General features: G+C 40.5%; 1 protein-coding gene across 1 annotated transcript in view; it reads right to left on the bottom strand.

Annotated features, from left to right (window-relative positions):
- Positions 1-21,746, bottom strand: part of spon1a (spondin 1a) — a 134,038-nt gene extending 112,292 nt beyond the window's left edge. The window contains exons 1-2 of the mRNA XM_074666056.1: positions 21,654-21,746; positions 21,414-21,558 (exon numbers count right to left, since the gene is read on the bottom strand). Coding sequence (XP_074522157.1) covers positions 21,414-21,423 — 10 coding nt within the window. The 5' untranslated portion in view covers positions 21,424-21,558; positions 21,654-21,746. The remainder of the gene's footprint in view (positions 1-21,413; positions 21,559-21,653) is intronic.
- Positions 21,747-22,266: the final 520 nt, after the last annotated feature.

Here is a 22,266-nt window from a genome sequence, read left to right as displayed (position 1 = left end):
GGTTTAACACAGCCGAGCGCTGATTTCACCAATCAAATGAGCGCCTCTCCTCGCCTTTAAATGCCCTGCGGCCGAGGCGCAGCACCTGATTGGTCTGATTGATCCACAGCACCGCGGAAACAGTGCTGGTAGCGGAGACGGTCAGAGCCACTGTCCCTGCAGCTGGAGAATGGACAGCGGGGCACATCAGAGGACACGACGCGCGTCACCGTGTGGGCCAGCTCCCGGGACAGATTTAATCTGTTCCTTTGTCATTAATAGGAGTACAAAATGAAGAGACAGTTACACAGCTGGCTTATCCATTCAGAATACTTTTGATCCACCTGCACTCCTGGTTTGTCATCCCCAAATAGCAGAACCTTTGGTGATATACTGTATACTCTCCCAGTGTCTCCACCTCATCCTCCTTACAATAATGTACTCCATCTTTTTAGATCACGTTAAAAATAAAGACTAAAACAGAGAAATATGGGAAATCACGGGTAAATCCTGAGTGACACACATTTATTTTGTCTCTTTTTTCTTCGTCTTTTATCTCCCTCTTTTCTTTGAATTAAATGAAATGAAAGAACCAGATATATACTCAGTATCAGATGTTAAGGCTGTTTATTGTTTAATTGTAAGATGTGCATCAAACTTCCAGCTGCCGTCAGGTTAACTTTCCATTATGACAAACGGCTTTAATCTGACATCAGGTGTGACGGGACAATTAATATAGATACAAATGTATATGCTGGTTCAGACGGTTACATTAAATAGTGATTGATGTGATTGTTTACTGCATTAAAATGTGCCTGACACTCTGGAAACCTGCCTCTGAGGCTTTGATGACATGTGCGCACATGTGCGTCTGTCACCAAATTACAGCTGCGTGGGGTGCGCTCCGCCTTGCGCCGAGGATAGACCAGGTTGGAGCTGGCGAGATTTTAGCACACTTTTTTGGCACAAAATTGTCACTGCGCCAACATGAATCTGCTGACACCTCCCCCTGGTGCGCCGTCAACTCCCCCTGGCGCGCAGTCACATCCATCTTTGTGCAGACGGTCCACCAAATTGTCAAAATGGCAGCGCACGGTGGTGTGCTGCACGAAATTAACACTGTGCAGGCTGCGCCAGGCTTGCGCCCCCTGCGCTGCGCCATGAAATCAGAGCCCCATATGTTTACACTTGCTTGTTCCCTCATCTTTTGGCTTCACGTCATCAGGATCTGTTATCAGAATGAGAAAAGAATCCAGCTACTCAAGATCAAGTGCAGCGTATCCATCATGCCTTGGGACAAAGCTAAAAAATGATTTTGAGGGTGAAATAAACGACAAGGTTTGTTTATAGTTGGCCTGATATCACAGAGGCACAAGTTTTTATTTGGACGTATTGATCTCTTCGTCCTGAGATGGTCTGCTGATTATAATTGAATACTTGTTCTTTTTCATTCACTACTTCTTCTTCTTCTTCTTGTTATAAAATTTGTCTTGTGATAAATTTGTCAAACTAGAAAAACGATAGGCTGGTTACTGTGATAGGTCACACCACGAAGTGCTATGCTGCCAATGTGGTCACCAGTAAGGCAAAATAGGCCTATGCTGATTGTGTTGTGCTTTTGCTACTCTCTGATGACAAGTCATTATAAACTGACCTTTTTTTTATTTAAAAAAAACAAAAGGAGATCTCTTTTACAAGGGTGATCTGAACAGGAGGGCAGCAGTCATAAAAAGCCAGACATGATAAGGAGAAAGTTTAAAAACAATAGGTTAATGGAGAGCAACAGTTTACAAACTGCAGAAATTGATTTATAAATATAGTCCACGTTTTGCTCAAAGATTAAGATTCAAAAACACAGGCACTGTTCAATTGTCTTAAGCATGTTATCTCTTCAATTGAGCCAAAGGCCTCAGGCAAAATAGGATCCACCAATTTCATATTACTTTGGAAAAAATTCTTTGCAGTGGGAGCAGCAAAACTAAATGCTCTTCTCCTGAGCTCAGTGTAGACACGAGGAACAGACAGCTCAAAAACCTCACAGGAACACAAGGCATAGTGGCTTTTGGTTCTTTGGAGGTATCAACATAGATAAGAAGGCATCAAACCAAGAAGAGGTTTATAAATCAGTTTCCACCAGTGTATATGCCTATGCCCCTTCACAGATGGCCAATCTGAGTTAGTGTACAGGTCACAGGGGAAAGGAAAGGAAAGGAAAGGAAAGGAAAGGAAAGGAAAGGAAAGGAAAGGAAAGGAAAGGAAAGGAAAGGAAAGGAAAGGAAAGGAAAGCAAGAAAGAAGAAACAAAAAGTGTCCTTGCTCTGAAGGAAAAGCAGGATTTCTTTCCTAAAACTGAAATAAATAGCTGTAAGTGCCTCACTTACAGGACACCAAAGGAAATAAAATGTATGGCTGCTTTCTCCTCCATCTTCTGTTTCATATGTATACAATTTACTCATTGATTATGTTAACTCCAGAAAACACCATTATCCCACTATTTATCCACTGACTGAATAACACAACATGTTTTGTAATCCTGGTTTCAGATGCTGCCTTCCACCCAACCCCTGCCTCTCTGCACATTTAATGATTGCAGAGCTAGCCTCTGAAACATAATGGGTTTTTGGACAAACCCTTGTTAGGAAACAGGAGACTAATCACTTTTTAATCTTTCCTGTGGTTTGCTTTGACCCTCTGTGTCTCATTAACAGGCCTGGAAATAAAAAAAAAAAAACACTCTCTCCTGATTGCTTCCTCTTTTGTTCTCCTCTTCACTTTCTTTTTGTTCTATTTCTTCAGAACTTTCAGTACGTGGTGGTTTTGACAGCTGAATCTGCTCCAGGAGCTCTACAATCAGAGGAGTAAAAACATGACATGTAGCACAACACAGTGCGAGGTGTGAAGTATTAAACTGACAAGTATGGATGAACCGCTCTCATTTCTTTACCTCTAAATCGTGCTCAGGTGCTATGCTACTCTTTATCCTTTGTGACATTTTTTGCAACATGTCCAGAGTTTATTCCAGTCTTCAGGAAGGTCAGCAGGCGTGTAATGAGAAGGTAACAACTTGTGATGGGTGCTGACAAATAGAGAGTGGCTATTCTCTGCACATCCACCGCAGCGTTGATGGATGGATGATGGGAAAGAAGCAGAGTCTGGAAAGCAGAACGCTACACCAGCAGGTGTCATGAAAGCATTTTGTCTCATAGTCCTGCTGAGCTGAATCTCCTCATCGCTGTCAGGCCTCAGATTACTACCTGCCTCTTTGTGAAATGCATTTTACATCCGACAATCTCTAAAAGACTTGTGCATTTCCTGCTATCAGACATGAAGAGCTGGTCTCCACTCCCTAAAAATCATAGCTTTATATCTTTTTGGTGAAGAAATTAAAAAACTTTAAATTTAAAGGTCTAGTATTCACATACACTTCATGAAATCTCTCCTTTAAGCACTTTAAAGTTTCTTATCCTCAGGGTCCCATGATGCCAGATTCTGAAAACAAAAGCACCATGAGCTAACAAATGAAAGTTAGAGCTGCTCACAACTAGGGCTGCAACGACCGATCGATTAAGATCGATTAGTAAAAGCGTTGACAATGTTTTTCCATAATCGATGCACTGCGCTTCATCATTACTGTATCAGTTTCTCTTCAGTTTTATTTGTGTTCTTCCTTTTTGTTGGATTATTTAGAGGTTGGCAACTAGCTGAAGGTGCATTACCGCCAACTACTTAACTGGTGTAGATTACTTGGGCTGTATGAGTCACATGTAAACAGATCAGCGTGGCGGAGGAGAAGCCGAGCCGGCAGGTGAGGGAAACAACCAAACATGCGAAGAGCCAGAGAAGCTAATTGTCCAAAAATTCCTGAGTTTGGGAGTATTTCATGTGTGTAAATTGACAAAAGTGACCTCGCATGGCACGGCAGTACAACTGCAATGATCCATCACTTGAAACTCAAACATGTTGGGCTCATCGATGACGAGCCGGGAAGCCCAACAGCGAGGTGAGGAGCTACAAAATCCCACATACACTCCTTTTACATGTTGTGAAATGCTTGGTATGTGTTTTAGGATTGGTTTAGTCTTTTTATTAAATCGTCACCCCGTTTGAAAACCATGAGGAGTTCATTTAACTAACCTTAGCATTAGCGTTAGCTGCTACAGACAGTAGTAGGGCAGAGGGGGTGAACTGTTTGACCTGCAGGTGAAAAGATTGAGGACACATTTTTTAGGGATGCACTATATTGGATTTTTGGCGATATCTGATATGCCGATATATCGAAACCCCTTTTTTGCCGATACCAATACCGATAATCACAAGTTTGTTTTTTTCACGGTAGAGAAAGCTAAGTCTATCCTGTACTGGAATTTATATGTTACTCTTATTGTGACGGTCTTATTTGTTTAAGAAACACACATAAAACAAGACAAAAACATTTGATTTTACCATAAATAGGAAATATATATTTTTTTAAACTCAAGACATTCAGTATTGAAATACAGAAAAATAATTTCTTTAGATCACATGAACTTTAAATGTACAATGCATTTTTAAACATAACCAAGTTGCATTTGATTATTTTGGAGCTACTGTAACAACCTGGTGACAGACACAGAGCTCTGCAGTGCAAATAAATGAAGTGCTACATTTTATTTAAGGAGCTTATTTTTCAGATGGAAAATAATAATAATCCTAACTGAATAGCACCTTATCGGCTGTGCATATCAGCAGAAATTTTCATATCTGCCGATACCGATAAACGTGTTTTTATTCTTTTATCAGACGATACCGATATTGTGCCAATAATATCGTGCACCCCTAACATTTTTATTTATCTACCTTTTTGGACCACTAAGTTCTTAATCTGATGACGCAACAATATATTTTCTGTTATTTTTGCATGCTTTTAGTTATTTAAGTGACAATATATTCACTTATAAATGTAGCATCTGGTCAGTTTAATTATGTTGATTCTTTGTATACATCATTGAGCAAACAATAAAATCAACTCAATCAACCGAACAACTAAAATAACAAGGAAAGTTTGGCTCTGCAAATTTTACTATTATGCATTCTCATCCTTTTTTTTTTTTTTTTTTAATTCATCCATTAATCGTAACTATAATTGTCAGAGTAATCGAATACTAAAATAAACGTTAGTTGCAGCCCTACTAACAAAAGATTTCTAATTTCTTCTTTCCCTCTAACAGCCCAGCTTCTTCCCACCTCTTGCCGGGGAGATAATGTCACTATGTTTTATTGCTTCATAATGTAAGAGAAATGACTCGTGACCAGCTCAAGAATCTGCTTAAAATGCTTAAACCAGTCAATAAAACCTGAGTGATGAAGTTGAATGAGTTATGAGCTGTCATTTCCTTAACAACTATTCTGAGCTGCCCTTGAGTGGGCACTTGGCTCCCCTAAAGCTCCAGGGGAGCCACTCAGAGGCTACAGAAGGAGAATGAATGCTCTGCACCACTAACAGATACGTGTGAAGGGAGCCGGGGATGTGGAAACAGAAACACTTAAAATAGACTTCACTTTTAGCTGACCTTTTCTGGACAAACAAGCATTATGTAAAAGTTATTATACTAAAACTGATTTCCATTCTGCTGGGAGACACAGACACACAGACACAATATGTGGAAAGCTTGGGGCTGGTTGACACACTGATAAAGGAGATGTCTGCAGAGAGTATTAAAATGCTACAGCTTTGGGCTTCTCTCTCTGGACTTATCATATTTTGTTATGAAAACATTTTAAAGTTCTTGCCCCATGTTTTAAGGAACACAAGACTTCCTCACGACTGACAGCGGCTTGACAGAACGCATGTGGTCTGAATTTGTGGTGGTGTCAGCACATGAGGTTGTCACTGTTGGTCCAGACTTCCACTGTGTTTGTTTCCTGCCTAACCATCGTCTGCTGTTTGCCTCTGTAGTGGTCTCATTGACTGCCACATCTGAGAAGAAAAATCACAGGACCAGTTTCAAACGGGAGTTCCTGCAAAGTCAGACGCAGACACACATTTCAACCCCCACCCACCCACCACCTTTAAAACGCCATGTTTTTCTTTTGGCTGACTTTGGAGGTGAGTTTTGGCTGAAAAAGTTTGCCTTTCATTCCAGGGCATGATAAATATGTGCCAGGCTTCAAACAAAGGTTTAGTAATTTGAGAAATATGCTTTCTTTCTTGTGTGCACAGCTAGGTAAACAGTCAGATACCACTCTAATGTCAATCCATCAGTGATGGCAAGATGAAGCATCATGAAGCATTGAGGCTTTTTTCAAGATTTGGCTGAAATAAACTCTGTGCTTTGACACTTCAAAGTCAGCAGACACAGTGGCATCTGGTGGCTTATAAAACTTCTGGCAGCCCTAATGGTCTGAAGCAACACTGATACTTGCAGCTTTGGTCTAATATCTGAGAAATCAAAGTCAAAGAAGCCTGTGAATTATGAAGTAACACTATCTGCTTACTGCACAGCATGTACACGTCGGCTAAAGCATTTGTTATATTGTGCAAGCATGTTTCAAATTAAGAACCCTGGGTTTTGGCAGAGCTCTTTTCATGTTACTATTTGCAGATAAAAAAACCATCTACTCGCTCAGCAAGATTGACAAAAACCGCTCCCCCTGGTGGCTAGCTGCAGTACAGGTCAAAAACTCATTCATTCTAATAGGGCTGTGGCCCAACTTGCTTTGCTGTGGTGATACTAAGAGATTATTAGGCTCCATTGTGTTCAATTAATCTTCTTCTTAAAAGATTTTTTTTTGTTGTTCTGTAGTTATAAGAGATTAAAAACAGGTTTTACACCATGTTTCACAATGACTGGCCGCTGCTGGTCTTGTGTAGTTCTTTTGGGAACAGTAAGAAATGATATATAGAAGAAGAGCCAAGGTTGGACTAACTTTTTTTCAGGTGACCCACATTTTTAGGGAAACAAGCCACGGTGACCCATCCAAAATATGTCATCTGTAAATCAACTGACAGGATGAAAAAAAAAAAGTGGTTCTTAAATCAAGTTTCTGCATCATCTTAAATCTTTTGTACCAGCTAACAGGCCTAAAATATTTGACAAATGCATTTCAGTTCTGTTAGGCTAACACTCTGAAAATACTTGTTTTTACCATACAGATTAGCCTGCTTGCTTTTCAGAATTGTATCCCAGTCATATGATATCCAGGATAAGATATTAAGATGCAATATTCATCCAGAACAAAGGTAACAGCATCCGTACAAGCCTCTTTTTCAGCCCGACATCACTGTAAAGCTGTAACAAGCTGTAACAGCCTCGTTTCTGCAGCTGGCGTCCATCCAAGATCCAGCAGAGACTTTGGACTTTCAAATTCAAAGAGGTTTTGAATCCAACTTCAAATCTTTCTTTTGGAAACTAACGATCAAAGTAATCAATGGGTCAGCTCTTTCATTTAGATGGTGACACAGTGACAGCATTTTCCTCTGGGTGCTGTAAAACAGTAGGAAAGATATGGTGGCTTTGGCTGTTTGAGCTAATGGCTTCAGACTTTTGAAAAACAGCGGTGATGACCCTTCACAATGAAAACAAAACTAGCTATGACAGTGTGAGGAGCCAATCATCAGTAAACAAATTGGCGAGGGGAGAGTTCTTCTGGTTAATGAAAGCATGAATTTCATGAAAAAATTTTGAAAACTAATTTGGTGACCCATAAAAAATCTCTGGCGACCTTCCTGTGGGTCAGGACCCGGACTTTGAGAATGACTGCTCTACTGCAGAGCCTCCAGCAGCAAGATGGCAGAGCCTCAGACCAGAGTGTTTTGGTGTCAAAACCAAACAATGATAAAAGATGGAGCCACACTGACCATCCCATACACAGTCTTTGTGGAAACCATTACTTGACCTGTTGAGCAGATTTGTGAGTACTTTGATTGGCTATTGTCTTATAACTTCATGAAGTCCACTGAGGTTCAGTAGGAGGGTTGGTCGCCTCTCAACCAAAAGGACTCATACCAAAGCACTCTCATGCAAGACTTTAACACTTATAGAAGAGCTATTGTATTTTTTATCCTTCTGATGGCAAGTGCCCTGGAGGCCTGTTGGGGGAGGAGCTATGACCAGCTATTAGTATTTGAGGCATTTCCGTCTAACGTGTCATGCACCAATTGAGCAATCCTTATGTGATGACCTTATATTTTCATGAAGTCTCAGAAAGCTCTGGTTCAGTTTTTTACACACATTTATTATGCAGATCCAGTATTTTTACTTTATATCCATGTTTGAAAACCAGAAAGAGAGGTGTTCCATTGCTACCCAGCATCTTTATTTTGCTGGTTGTTGTAAAGGCATGTGTGTCATCTGCTTCAGTTACAAGATTTTCTCAAGAAACTCCACTGGGAGAATAACTGGAGTTGATGTTCCCTTAGATCCTGAGTTGTGTTTATTGGGGAACTTTACACATATTCGTGGCCTTTTCACTAATGCACAACTCAAATTCATGAAAGTTGCTCTGTCTGTGGCCAAGAAATGCATTGCAGTGTCATGGAAATCTGACTCCCCTCTTTCAAGTGACAGATGGACCTCTGAGATGAATAGTTGCATCCCTATGGAAAAAATTACATATTCTCTGAGAAAACAATACAACAATTTTTTGAAAATTTGGAAGCCTTACTTAGAACACATCAGCACAGTCTTTACACCAAGACCTTAATTTAGTTCTATTATGATCATGTACACTGACCTTTTACGTTGTTTTTCCTTCCTCTTTTTTTTCTCAATTTAATTATTTCTGGGGGGGCTCTTCCTTTCTTTGTTGTGCTATACATCTGTATACTGTTGGTATATTGATGTTTCTTTTGTATTTACTGAAAAACTGAAAATAAAATAATCAAAACAAAAAAAAAAAGAAACTCCACTGGGTATGAGATGAGACCTGGAAGTCGCTGTGTGTAAGTGAGACAGATGTTGTGACTGAGGCCGATGATAACTCATGGCATTAGATCAACACAACAACAACTGGATAATAGAGACCAGTTAGCCTCAGAGCTAAAACAGCGATAACTGTGATCCACTTCCTTTAGCCTTAGTTAGAAAGTTATATTTCCCTTGCTTTTGGGAAAAGATTGATGCTGGACATCAATTTGGGGAAAAGGGTAAATAACAGTTCAAAATTGCTTTTGCTCTCGATACTTTTCGTCATTGTTTTGGCGTTTTATTAACAGCTCTAGAATATAGCACAGCTAACCACAAGTTACCCATCCCTTCCCCATCCACACCTACCCTGCTGCATCTACTCCTGCACACACCTCTGAGATAAAACCCCTGGAGCTTTGTTTTTCCTAGAGGAATAGAGGTCAAAAGAGAAAATCAAATTAGGCTTTCATTTGATGGTGGTGGAGAAGGATAGCCTGCTCATTAAACAGCCAGGCCCCCCGCTGCCAACCATTAAAGCCATATTTACTACGCAGTCGTACTAAATGCACAGAACGGGAGAATATCTACCATGTAGTTTCCACTTAATTTGAAGGAGAAAGGGAATTAGTTAGAGGATACAGGCAGAGGAGGGAGATGAAAAACGTATTTGAGATGTGTCACTGAGTTGTAGCTCTTCAGCGTTTGTTGGAAGTATAGCCCACATATATTTGAGAAGGCTCAAATTTATGTATAGCTATATATGACTGTCATATCCTGGTCTTAATGGTGTTTACACTCCCAGCTTTATATGTATTACAGACTCTGATGCCACACAGCACAGCTCAGCATTCCTGGTCTGCTCACAGAGTTAATGTCTTTATTTCCACCCAGGCTTCACGCATCCAGGCCTCCATCTACTGCAGCAGAGGTAATGCATTCTGATGCCCGTCTAAAAGCCTGAGTGAAACATGTGCTGTCGGGAGGCCAGCTATCGTACGGGGGCCATCACAAGTGATTACAGTCAGCTAGAGGGTGACAGGGATCGCCAGGTGCTGCGGCCTGCTGAGGCATTACTTATTGAATCCTGTCTTTAGCTCTTAAGAGACCTGGGCCATATCTAAATGTCTTTGAGGAAATCACACACCCTGTCAGAAACTATTATGTTCCTGTCTGAGGAACAGAGTGTCTCAGCCAAAGTTTGCCACTAGCCTACAGGAGACAAAATGAAGTGTTATGCTGCTGACGGCTCGCTAAAGGAGACAATGAAAGGATGTGTTGGGACAATGATGTGAGAAATCTGGACACTGCAACAATAGAGTCTATTATGAGTGCATTTCAATTCATGAAACCTGTTATGACAGGGACCTTAAAGTTTTGCGTCCTTAAACGACACTTTTTCTTTTTTTTTCCACAAGCCAAGCAAAGAGATACTCTCACAGGCAGAGAGGCGTATTAGAGAAACAGATGCACCACTTAAGTCCAAGACCTGAGAGAGGGAACCATTATGGGCCATCTCAGTGCACTTACACCAGCATAAAATAACACTGGGAGGGACAAAAACACAAACTAAACACTGTGATCAAATGTTACTGACTGAAGAATCAAAAAGGTATGTGCAGTTCAGCTTGGTTTATGCTGCAAGAGGCAATAATGGTTTCAATGCATCAATTTACCAGCTATGTTCCGTGTAAGTGGAATACTTGGTTCAAAGGATGTAGTAAGAGCTGCATGGAAAAGACACAAAAGTACTCTTTAAAGCATTCCTTGTGTATTCAACTGCTCTATTTTTACCCTTATGGTAAAATGGAAACGTATTATTTATCAAGTGATCCAAATAAATTGTCCTTGTTTATGATATTAGTGCACATATGTGTAAAACTGAATACATACCTTGAAGGTGTGTGATTAAGTGAGGCCACACTTGAGGTGGCAGACACTGTATCTCTAAGAGCACTGTGGGGCATATTGTCCATATAAAGCTGAAAGCCAGGACACCCAACTGTGTGCTCTGGTTTAAATGTCACATTTAAATCTATGTTGTCTGTGCCACAAGTGCTGTGACATTCTCCAACACAATCCAGGCCAACAGACCCCAACTGACACCATTCACAATCCTGATCCTTTTATACACCCTATCTCTTAGATCACCAAAATTCAATGGATTTCTACCTCATGAAACTAATGGTAAAACTTGAATCATGGTGAGTTCAGTAGTATAATCTGGTTCTCTTGTTTGTGATACTTTCTATTTTTGTTATGAACGTTTTCAAAGAGGCTGTGACCTTTTCTCGATCTCAGCCCTCCACTTGCTGCTGACCTTTAGCCGGGAAACCGCCTGCGTTAGCTGAAGACACTTTAGTGTTCTCTCTCCTCGAATGTCATGCCCAGAAGCACTACAAGTTCTGTATCTCAACTAAACACAGCCCACTCCATTAACCCACAACACCGTGACACAACATCAACCAAGTCGAAGGCCACCAGAATGCAAAGAGCTTAGGATTCATCTTCCTGAAATCTTGTGCTGCTGGAGAGCCTGTACCTGACATCAATATAGAGAGCATGTTCTTTCATGTTTAAAATATGAGCTTGTATAGAAATACATGCTTTCTATTTTAAGTAAGGGGCAAAAAAAGAAAAAAATGTCTGAGTCAAACTCACTAACTCACTTAAGGTGCATTCTACACCCATAAGAGCTGAAGCCTGGTTCATACTTCTGTGGCCTACACTTTTAGCCGTACATGCAGCTCCTCCCAAAAGTTCCAGCCAATTAAAACAACTTAGATTGGAAGCCCCGTGTGGGATTCTGCTTCCTGAATTTACATCATATCCAGAATTGCCACAACACACATAATCGGCCATACAAATCATCTCATCCAGCATCTCCTTTTTATCTTGTCTTGTAACATCTGTTGTATGAAAAGCAGCAACATGTATTTGCTTCAATACAGAAAAACGCTCTCAAAATCGCTGTACCTAAAAAACCACAGCAGGACCGGAAACACATTCTGACAATGATAACTACACTGTCCTCAGGCACTCTGAGGAGTATTGCAGAGTAACACAAACACAGTGAAGCAGAAGTACACTCACCGAACACTTTATTAGGCACACCTGTCCAACTGCTTGTTAACACAAATTACTAATAAGCCAATAACATGGCAGCAACTTAATGCATTTAGGCATGTAGTCATGGTCAAGACGATCTGCTGCATTTCAAACCGAGCATCAGAATGAGGAAGAAAGGTGATTTAAGTGACTTTGAACTTGGCATGGTTGTTGGTGCCAGACAGGCTGGTCTGAGTATTTCAGAAACTGCTGATCTACTGGGATTTTAACCCACAACCATCTCTAGGGTTTACAGAGAATGGTCCCAAAAAGAGAAAATATCCAGAGAGCACCAGTTCTGTGGGACAAAATGCCTTGTTGATGCCAGAGGTCAGAGGAGAATAGACAGACTGGTTGGAGATGATAAAAAGACAACAGTAACTCAAATAACCACTGGTTACAACCGAGGTCTGCAGAAGAGCATCTCTGAACACACAACACGTCCAAACTTGAGGCAGATGGGCTACAGCAGCAGAAGACCACACCAGGTGACCCTCCTGTCAGCTAAGAACAGGAAACTGAGGCTACAATTCACACAGCAACACCAAAACTGGACAATAGAAGATTAGAGAAACGCTGACTGGTCTGATGAGTCTGGATTTCTGCTCCACATTCAGATGGTGGGGTCAGAATTTGGTGTCAACAACATGAAAGCATGGATCCATCCTGCCTTGTATCAACGGTTCAGGCTGCTGCTGGTGGTGTAATGTTGTGGGGGATATTTCCTTGGCTCACTTTGGCCCCCTCAGTACCAATGGAGCATGTTTTAAAGTCCACAGCCTACCTGAGTATTGTTGCTGACCATGTCCATCACTTTATGAGCACAGTGTACCCATCTTCTGATGGCTACTTCCAGCAGGATAATGCTCCATGTCATAAAGCTGGAATCATCTCAGACTGGTTTCTTCAACATGACAATGAGTTCCCTGTACTCAAATGGCCTCCACAGTCCCCAGATCTCAATCCAATAGAGCTCCTTTGGGATGTGGTGGAAAAGAAGATTCTCATCATGGATGTTCAGCCGACAAATCTACAGCAACTGTGTGATGCTATCATGTCAATATGGACCAAACTCTCTGAGGAATGTTTCCAGTAACTTGTTGAATCTATGCAACAAAGGATTAAGGCAGCTCTGAAGGTAAAAGGGGGTCCAACCTGGAACTAGCAAAGTGTAACTTATAAAGTGGCTGGTGAGTGTATGTATTACTCTTAATCAGTGTAGGGTTAACACATAAGTATAAACCAGGCTTCAGTGCTGTCACAACTGTCAAAGCGTATAATGCATGAGGGTTTTTGTGCAGACCTTTTGAGCCCTTTTATATAGCCATTTCCTAAGTGGGCACATCTGCAGAATGTGACAGATAAAGCTTTTTACTTAATTAGGGTGAAGCACGACTCTACAAACTCCATTTCTGGAACTTGGAGAGCAGCATGGGATGAAGAGTGACGTGAGTTGGCTTTCTGCTAACCCGGTATGTGTCAAATAACCATGATTAGCTTGTGCTAACATACCAAGTCTGGTGTACAGCTCTTGAGTCTCTCCCACATAGAAACATAATACCACGGGTGGTTGCTGGGCTAGTGAGTGTGTTCACATAACTACAGTGGAAGGCTTGGGTGTGTGCTGCCGCTGGCACTGAGCCAAGGAGGAGGAGCCCAGTTTGAATGTTGTGTTTACTAACTACCAAGTAACAAAAATTCCTGCAGACCCTACCTTTACGCTGTCAGTTACAGGTAATGTGCGTCAAATGATACAATGTATGTTAGATTACCGAAGAACTGCTCTCCCATTCCTAGTTATACTATTTTGAGCCCTTGTAGCCCTTGTGCACTCAATCACTTTCCATGTGAGATCAGTCACTTCCTTAAGGGCTCAGGGCTTAGGTTTCAGGGAGGACAGTGAGATCTAGCCACTTATTCTCTCCTCCTTTCCCTCATTACTCTGGGTAAGTAGGAGGAGGTAAACCTCAGTGGAGATGTGTCCACGCTCTCTCCCTGGCTCTGCCTTCCAGATCCTCTTTCTAGCGTCTCATTACCAACTCTCGACTGTTTTCACCTCTGTTCTTGTGTATGCAGGTGTGCTTAGAGGTGCATGGAGGATGTTGGCTTTGGGATGCTAAAGCTCAGTGCAAAGCCTCTCCAAGGTGTCGTGAACCTACATAACTTAATGAAACACAGTGAATGGAGGTGTTCACTTGATAACCCAGGTGATGTATTAGCTCATGCTGTCCATCTTCTCCATTTATCTTAATGCGTGTGTGTTGGGGACATCAGGAGCCATATGGCAAGTTATGTAAAGTATCAGTAGAGCATAAATGTTGAGATAAGGGTGTAACTAGGAGGGTTTCTTCACTGAGAATGCATCCATTTCACTGAAGCTCTTGTGTTTATCTGAAATTGAACTTTATTTTAAATCACATTTAAGACTAAATCAAATCAAAAATGTCCACATGGTGCACAGAATCTTGTTTCAGGTGGAAGCTGTGATACAAGGCCAAACTTAATAGAAGAGAAACACTGAATCAAAGCTATTTATCTGAAAACTATGTGTGGTTCAGTCTCTGTTCACAGTGGATTCAAATCAATGTACGGTTTTTCTCTTTAACAACTAGTGTGATTTTTCTATGTAATGACTTGATTGAACATTATTTTTTGTCGGAGGCATCACGAGGTATGGTAATAAATGACATCACAGGCTTCAATGTTCTTATCAGACAACACCGCACAGCAAACTGGCATAAATGTCAAATGTCTCAAGCTTGTGGTGAGACTGTCAGAGATGTGATGATCCAAAGACATGAGGCCTTCCTTTTTGGTGGTGACAGTGTGAGCAAAACATCTCAACTAAACTAGAGTGGGACTGATGTTGAATCCTTCCTGACATTTATAAGCAATAAAACTCAGCTTTCATTGGGAAGCATTTATTATATTGTACTGTGGTATACTGTGGGTTGTATATTCTTCTGGTGGCCTTGGGAGGATACTGTGGAGAATTTAACCCATAATACCACAATTTTGTGGATGAAGCAAATCATAAATCTTCACATGACGACAACTAAGGACCACAGTAAGACATCTTTTGTCAGCCAAGAAAAGACCTTGATTGCTCTTGAATGAACTCATCTTACAGACTCTGTTTACAGCTTACATTAACGTATGTTGATCACATGGCAAGTGAGCAGCACGAAGTATGAATTCACACTTGTGACTAAAATGTGAATGCATCAAGTGTAACCCCCTGTGATTAGGTCTCACTTGAGCTCTGAATGCAAACAAACTCATCATACAAGCGTCACTCGGTGTGAAAGTGTGATTAAGACTTGCAAAGAGAAAGCTGAAGAGCTCATCTCCCTGAACAGATCATGTGGTCATATATGGTGATGTTATATAAAGCTTTCTCTTAACCCTAAAGGCTCTCTTCAGCTCTGTGCCTACTTTATCATTACGTGTACAAATATGCCACAGAGTACAGCCCCTTTTGACGGATTGATAAGACGTACAGATGATTATCCTTTTTATCAAGCTTTTGATGAGTGTGAGGGTCAAATCAGTCGGTTTATACTACAGACTTTTTACTATAGAAAATATCTATAATATCCCATACTTGAAAAATGCACAACACAGTTTTTAAAATACATTCCAACAAAGCCTGAAATGACACAAAACATAATAAAACCAATAAATAATGGAAAATTATTGTGCCTGACAAAACCTTCATTAGATTGTGCAGAATGATATAAATCTGTAGCGTGGTTTCAGAAATATTACCTTGTTGGAGCCCAGATGGCCTAGCAGTCTAAGTTGAGCCACATGAGATTTGCCCTTGAGCGGGTGGCCTGGGTTCGAGTCTGGCCTGCGGCCTGTTTCCCGCATGTCATTCCCCACTCTCACCCTGTTTCCGCCTCTATCCACTGTCCTATCCTCTCTGATTAAAGGCATGAAAAGCCCCCAAAAAGTGACTTTTTAAAAAAGAAATATTACCTTGTGTCAGCATGCTTCCACCATGGGCAGATTAAACTATTCAAAAACAGAGCAAGGCAGTCAAAATGCATTAGCCATTAAACAAATTTCAGAATCAGAGATCACCTCATAACAATTTGTCAAATCTGTCAGCTTGTGCTCCGAAGACTCTGCTATCTGCTAGGTGGAAAGAGTACCTCTCACTTGGGTTGTCAGGCTGTAAACAATGGCAACAACACAGAAGAGTGTGACTTGGCAAAAAGTCTGCCTTCACTCACTACATGACTGGCTACACTGTGCGTCCAGAAAAGTTGACCATCACTCCTGGAGGGTGTTTATCGGAAAGACGAAAGTTTAGATTTTGAATCTTACTCGAATTACAGCCAGAGTCTTTGCATTCTTTCATTTTGACCCCACACATTTTTTGTAAAAACTACAAAAAGAAAAATACCAAAAACACGTATTTCTTGTTACACTCAACTGTTCTCTGATGTGCTTTTGAAATAAGCTACAAAGAGTGAGCCGATAGACGGACATCTCAGTAAATTAGGAAGACAATAGCTCAATGACTCCACACCTGCATTTATGATCGAGCAAAAGCTCCAACAATCTCTGGCTGATGCTGGCAACATGTCTTCAGCAGCATGGGTCTGAGTTGCCTGAGGATAATATCATCCAGCTGCCAAGGAGGGAGTCAGACTGCAGACTCAAGCCAAGCCTTCACATGTGAAGCACACCTGAAAATACCCGTGCCAAAGTGCCACATGGGACTGGATGTCTATGTGAAACCAAAAACCTGTCTCCAACCTCTCCTTCTCACCTCACAGTAACATCAGCCAAACATGAGACTGCCACAGGCCACTCTGAGTCTCTGTGATATTGATGAGAAAGATGCAGTTTTGTCATTTCATCACTGAAAATTTTGATGTATTATCAAAACTATTTCAGAAATGTGAAGCCCACCTTGCTTGTCTCTGGTTGTTTTTTGCCTTAAACATGCCCTCTACTCTGCTCTGCATACAGCCCTTCATCTTTAAGTTTCTCTGATTAAAACAGAAACCATAACAGAGTCTGCATGAATCATAAGAAAATGTCATCACAGGAGGGACAAGTATACGCTTCTTACACCGTTTCCTTGTGTATCTGAGTGTGTTCCCTGGGGAGCTTGAATGCAGACCCTGATTGCAACAGGTACACAAGTGTTATAAAGACGCCATACATGAACATCAAAGAGCTGACTGGTTGAACTCTACGGGCCTTTTTCTGAACACGTCCTCCATCCTCTGCATCAAAGGTCCGCCACAGTGATTGCCACCTGAGTGGGGAGTGGAGGTTGGTATGTCAACCCCGCAGAAGCCAGTCTGCACTGGTTCTTTCTTAATGATAATGGGCATGTTGGGTATGTGTTGTTAGCTGTTACAGAGTGTGCATGTTGTTTCCTTCAAAGACATTAGCTGTTCTAAACTAGACTGAAAAAACATTTTGTTACAGCTGTTTAGTGTTTCATGGAAACCACATCAAATATTCAAACGTCTTGCTTGTATTGAGAACAATTTTTGGAGTGCTTTCAAAAAAGGAGTAGATCATAAAAATTAGATTGTAAAAAAAACAAGATGTTTATAAAAAAAGAGAGAGAGAGATGTCAGCTTAGAATAATTGACTTGATTCATATCAGTCTAAATAACAGTTATTTATGCAGATCTTTTTCCCCCTTTTCTATCTGGGTGAGATCAAACCATGGTGCAGGAAAGTTCATGTTTTGTGTGAGTTTAAAAGAAAAACGTCCAGATTCAAGGAGAGTTTACAGCAAGAAGTTTGGAGAAAAATCAACTTTTACTTATAGAGGACCTTTCTCTGCACCTACTTTGCCTTTGGCAATTACTACACAGGTATTCACCAGTAACATAAAGCTAGGGTCTCTTTTTTAACATTAAGACCTAACAACTTAAAACCATGGCATATTTCATGAGGTTTTCATCACAAATTCCCAGCTGCTGTTGATTATTTTTTTAACTTAGTTTCCCTTTGCATACTTTGTAAAAAAAAAAAAAATCTAAGAATTTAGAGGCTTTAGATGGGTGTTGCATTTCTGCTCAGACCAATTATTGACTGAGGGCAAGGACCTTACAACACAACAGTCACCCAATACATTACAGTGTACATCATTCACTAAAAACTCAAAAATGGAGCTGAGAAGACAATCTGGCATTTAAGTGAGTCCAAACTAATTGAAGTTCCTTTACAATTTTTGTGATGACTGAGCTGTCACAATGGTGCAACAACCAACAATAAAAGAAAATCTGAATGTCCTTGTTTCATCACTTTTTTTATCATCTGGTACACTTTACAGGATTCTCCAAAACTTTATACATTTAGAGACCACACACTTGATGATAACAAAAGACAGATAGCACAAGATTTCTCTCTCCTGATCTTATAGTGTGTGGTCTGCACTCCGAGGACACCACACACTAACAGAGTCTTCAGCAGAGCTTCAGCTTCTTCACGCTCAATATTCAAAATCTTGTGTAGTAAAATGTGACTTCGGTGTAAACAAGCATGACGGACTAACGGGAAAAAACAAGGACCGTTGTTTTTAGATTCTAGTATTTCGGAAAAACAAAAAAGAAAAAAACACACACTCAAAAGTAAAGGGATTATGGAAAAGGTTGTGAAGACGGCAGGGATATGGGCTGTATGAATAACAATGCGAGTTGGAGGCGAGTTAAGTCGTTTTAAGTATTACAGATAGATTTCTAACTCCATTACATGCTGTACCTGCTCGGCTCCTCTCAGAGCGCCCCGCACACTACAGGATTTTTAGTCGCAAATATTTAACATGTTCATTAGCTACAATCTCTGGATCAGAGGCCTTGACCAGAAGAAACCACTCTTAACACACCCCACACCACAGGAAAATCACACACAATGTCATCAGACAATTGGGCCTTTGCTGGCTTTGATCGTAAGGGGGAGATGGGGACAAAAATCAGCCTGGTTTTCCTGTAGTGTGTACCCGCCTTAAGTCTGAACTTGCGCTCACTCTCTGGCTCACAGCAGCTTAATGTTAAATGTGTTAGCCTACTAGCCTAACAGTAACACAAAGACTACATTGGGTCACTCTGGCAACATGATTTTAGGGAAAAGAGAACACATTTTGACCATTTATCTGAGCGGTCAGAAGAGTAGGAAAATAAATATACTGTAATGATAAAATTCATCGCAACACTTTGCTACCTCATACTCTGCACATCTCCAGAATGAATACAGCTTGAGATATATCACTTGTTGTGTTTTCATTATGTTGTGTGTGTGTCATTTTTGGTTATAAAATGTTTTAATATGGTCATTATAGTTTTCAACTCAACTTATTTCACCAACTCAATTCCTCTATAATTGTCCTACACTGACCTTTTCAAACTTTACTAAGGCAGCATCACTCTTGACTGATAAAAAAGAGAAAGTTGCTGATGCTGATTATATCTGCAGTTACAATAAATGTGCACCAGATATTTTCCTTTGCCCATATTCTCCTGTTTTTCTTATATAATCAGCGATAAAGAAATGCTGCACTAAAGTGAAGAGGTTGTTCTTCAAATGGTATTATCTTTCAAAGGCCTGAGTTATAAGCTTGAAACTTGTTTGATGTCCCTGACAGCACTCAGAAACCCATTTACAAACCATCCCAACATCAGTGCATCTCCTATTCTTAAAGAAAAGTGGCACATAGTATCATCTGCATTTTAAGACTCATTGCATCTCCCTCCTGAAAATGAGTATTTATAGAGGGCGGTGAGCAAGAAAGTGAACTAAAAGCCAAATAATTACATGAATCTTTGTAAAGTGCCTCTGAAATGGGGCTGTGTCTGAAAAGGAAGTATCCTCTCGGGCCAGGAAATTTCCATTAATCACAAAAATATCCTCCACAGCCTCATCCTATTATACTTGGTGCACAGAGTATTAAAGATGAGAGTTGTGAAAAAGGTGTGTGTGGGGGGGGAGAATGTGCTGGTGAATAGAAATTATTCAAGTTTGAGAGGATTTCCTAAATGCCACCAAATAACTCGCTTGTAATTATCACACAAAGGTCAAACTGTGAATAAATCACTCGCTGACAGCAGTGTTAAAGCCTGCCACCTCACTATAAACTCCACTGACCTGCTGCATAAGGTCAAGTAGCGGGCACCTTTTATGTGTTGCGATTCGTTTTGAGCAGAGAGTTTTTTCTCATTTAAAACTGTGTGGTCCGTCATGATAAAGCAAATAACAAAGGTTAATGTGGCACCTTTAACGGGATATTTGTAAAAAGTCATAACAGTGCCTTGAAAACCAGTCTAATCTGGGGACGGAGGTAGAGAACCTCTTAAAGTTACTGTCAGTGCAGGAGGGCACCTCTGTTATTGTTTCTCATGGTGTCCGCCAAGGGAGAATTGATCTATCCACACAAAACACATTTTAAGGTATAGCATCAACTTTAAACATGTTTTCATCCTATGAAACATGCTTTGCTAAACTTGTGCCAGTGAACTTAAGAGTACTGCCTGACATTCAGTAAAAGACATTGAGGAAAGGGAACATGAATGAGTGGTTATTACTGTTATTATTATATCTACCATCATTCACTCAGGCAAATTATAGAGGACACTATAGCTCTGTGGTCCCAGAGCTGAATGTGTATAAGTACATCACACATACTCCTCATGTTCACAGCACTTATAGAACAGTTACAGTCTGACCAATCAGGGAAGCCTTTGTTAATGTAACAACAATGAAACATAATACAAATCACTTTTGAAGTGCATGTCTGGTAATTATGGGAAAGAAGGAAAGCTAAATATAAGCCAATAAGAGTCTATTCTCAAACCTGTTTGGAGGTAGAATATCAGCTTCATGTTTTCTATGAAACAGTAAAGTGAAACTGCTAACCAGCAGTTAGACAGGTTTGTTTTATGATCTAGTGCTACAAATTATACCATCAGTTCTTATTTTTCCTTCGAAACATTCTTGAAGTTAACAAGGATATAGTCATTCAGTTTGTGCTCATGGCCAGTTTATGAGCTTACTAATACCAGTACAAGCACAAATATGAGACAACCATGAAACTGAGATGAACAGCCACACAGAACACAAATTTGCATCGAGATTACATACAAAGTCAATGCAAAGACACGTTTGGATGCCGATTCGCCCCGGACGGTGCGGCGCGTTTGGGGCGTTAGGGCGTTTGGGTGTCAGACGCCTAAAAGCTCAAGTTGAAAATATTGAACTTTCGACGCAAATTTGCGTGAGGCTGTGCCGCTGCAGCCAATCAGCGATGACATTCCCCCACGATGTCATAGATTTGATGACGTTGGAGGGGGCGTCGAGTTTCTATTCTGTATAGTATCCACAAAGATATTCAAATTTTTAAGATTGTCTCGGTTTTTTGATTTTTTTTTTTATGTGCCAGACTTTAAAATTTGTTCAAAAGTTAGCCCCCACTCACCTTTTATCATCACATGATCACTGGAAGAACTGCAGTGCCTTTCCCTCTGCGCTGGTTCGGCTTTTGTCCCAGAAGAAGCTGCTTTCTTTTAACTTCAGACAGAGAAAGAAGCAGGGCCTCTTCAAGAAGAGCCTGTTTTGAGTACCTGTCACAATGGGGTAAACAAAAGAAGAGGACACATGTGAATAGATAATTTTTTAAACAAAATAGCAAAACGCAAATGGTCAGACTAAAACTTACCTGAAATGTCAAAGACAAATAAAATAAAAATGTCCAAAAGAAAACACAGGAAGCAGGATAATGCAAACAACAGAAAACTAAAATACTAAAGGCAAAGAACAAAGGCGTAATGATGTGAAAGAAAAAGGAATGATACACAGAGATTAAATGCACACTGGGTAACGAGCGACAGGTGTGGACACAGGACACAGGTGAAACAAATGAGGGTAATCAGAGTGAAGGGAAACACACAACAAGATGTAAAACCAACCCACAAACAGGAATCCAGGACTTCAAAAGTGAAAAGGAAATACAACAGACTGGAATAAGAAATGTGAGTGAAAACACACACTCACCAGGAAATCAACAGAAGATATGGATCACAAATGAACAGCACAAAGAAGACACAAGGATCGTTTATAACAATACAGGCTACAGACAGGGGAAAACAAAGTGTGAAACATAAGTTAACTTCAAAATAAAACAGGAAATCAAAGACAGATTACCACGCAAAGGAAAAATGCAAAGCTTAACAAAAACTACTTGTGACAGTAACAAATGACAACCTTGCCTGCCCTCTTTGTGTCTGCTGCAAGACAGCTCCAGCAGTTGGAGGAGAGGTGTTTCATTTTTT

Source organism: Halichoeres trimaculatus, unplaced genomic scaffold, assembly GCF_033239565.1.
Source record: "Halichoeres trimaculatus isolate MK-OKI-2021-1 unplaced genomic scaffold, fHalTri1.1 fHalTri1_scaffold_3, whole genome shotgun sequence".
NCBI lineage: Eukaryota > Metazoa > Chordata > Actinopteri > Labriformes > Labridae > Halichoeres > Halichoeres trimaculatus.
The sequence above is the reverse complement of the archived record's forward strand: the minus strand, read 5'-3'. Positions and strand labels throughout refer to the sequence as shown.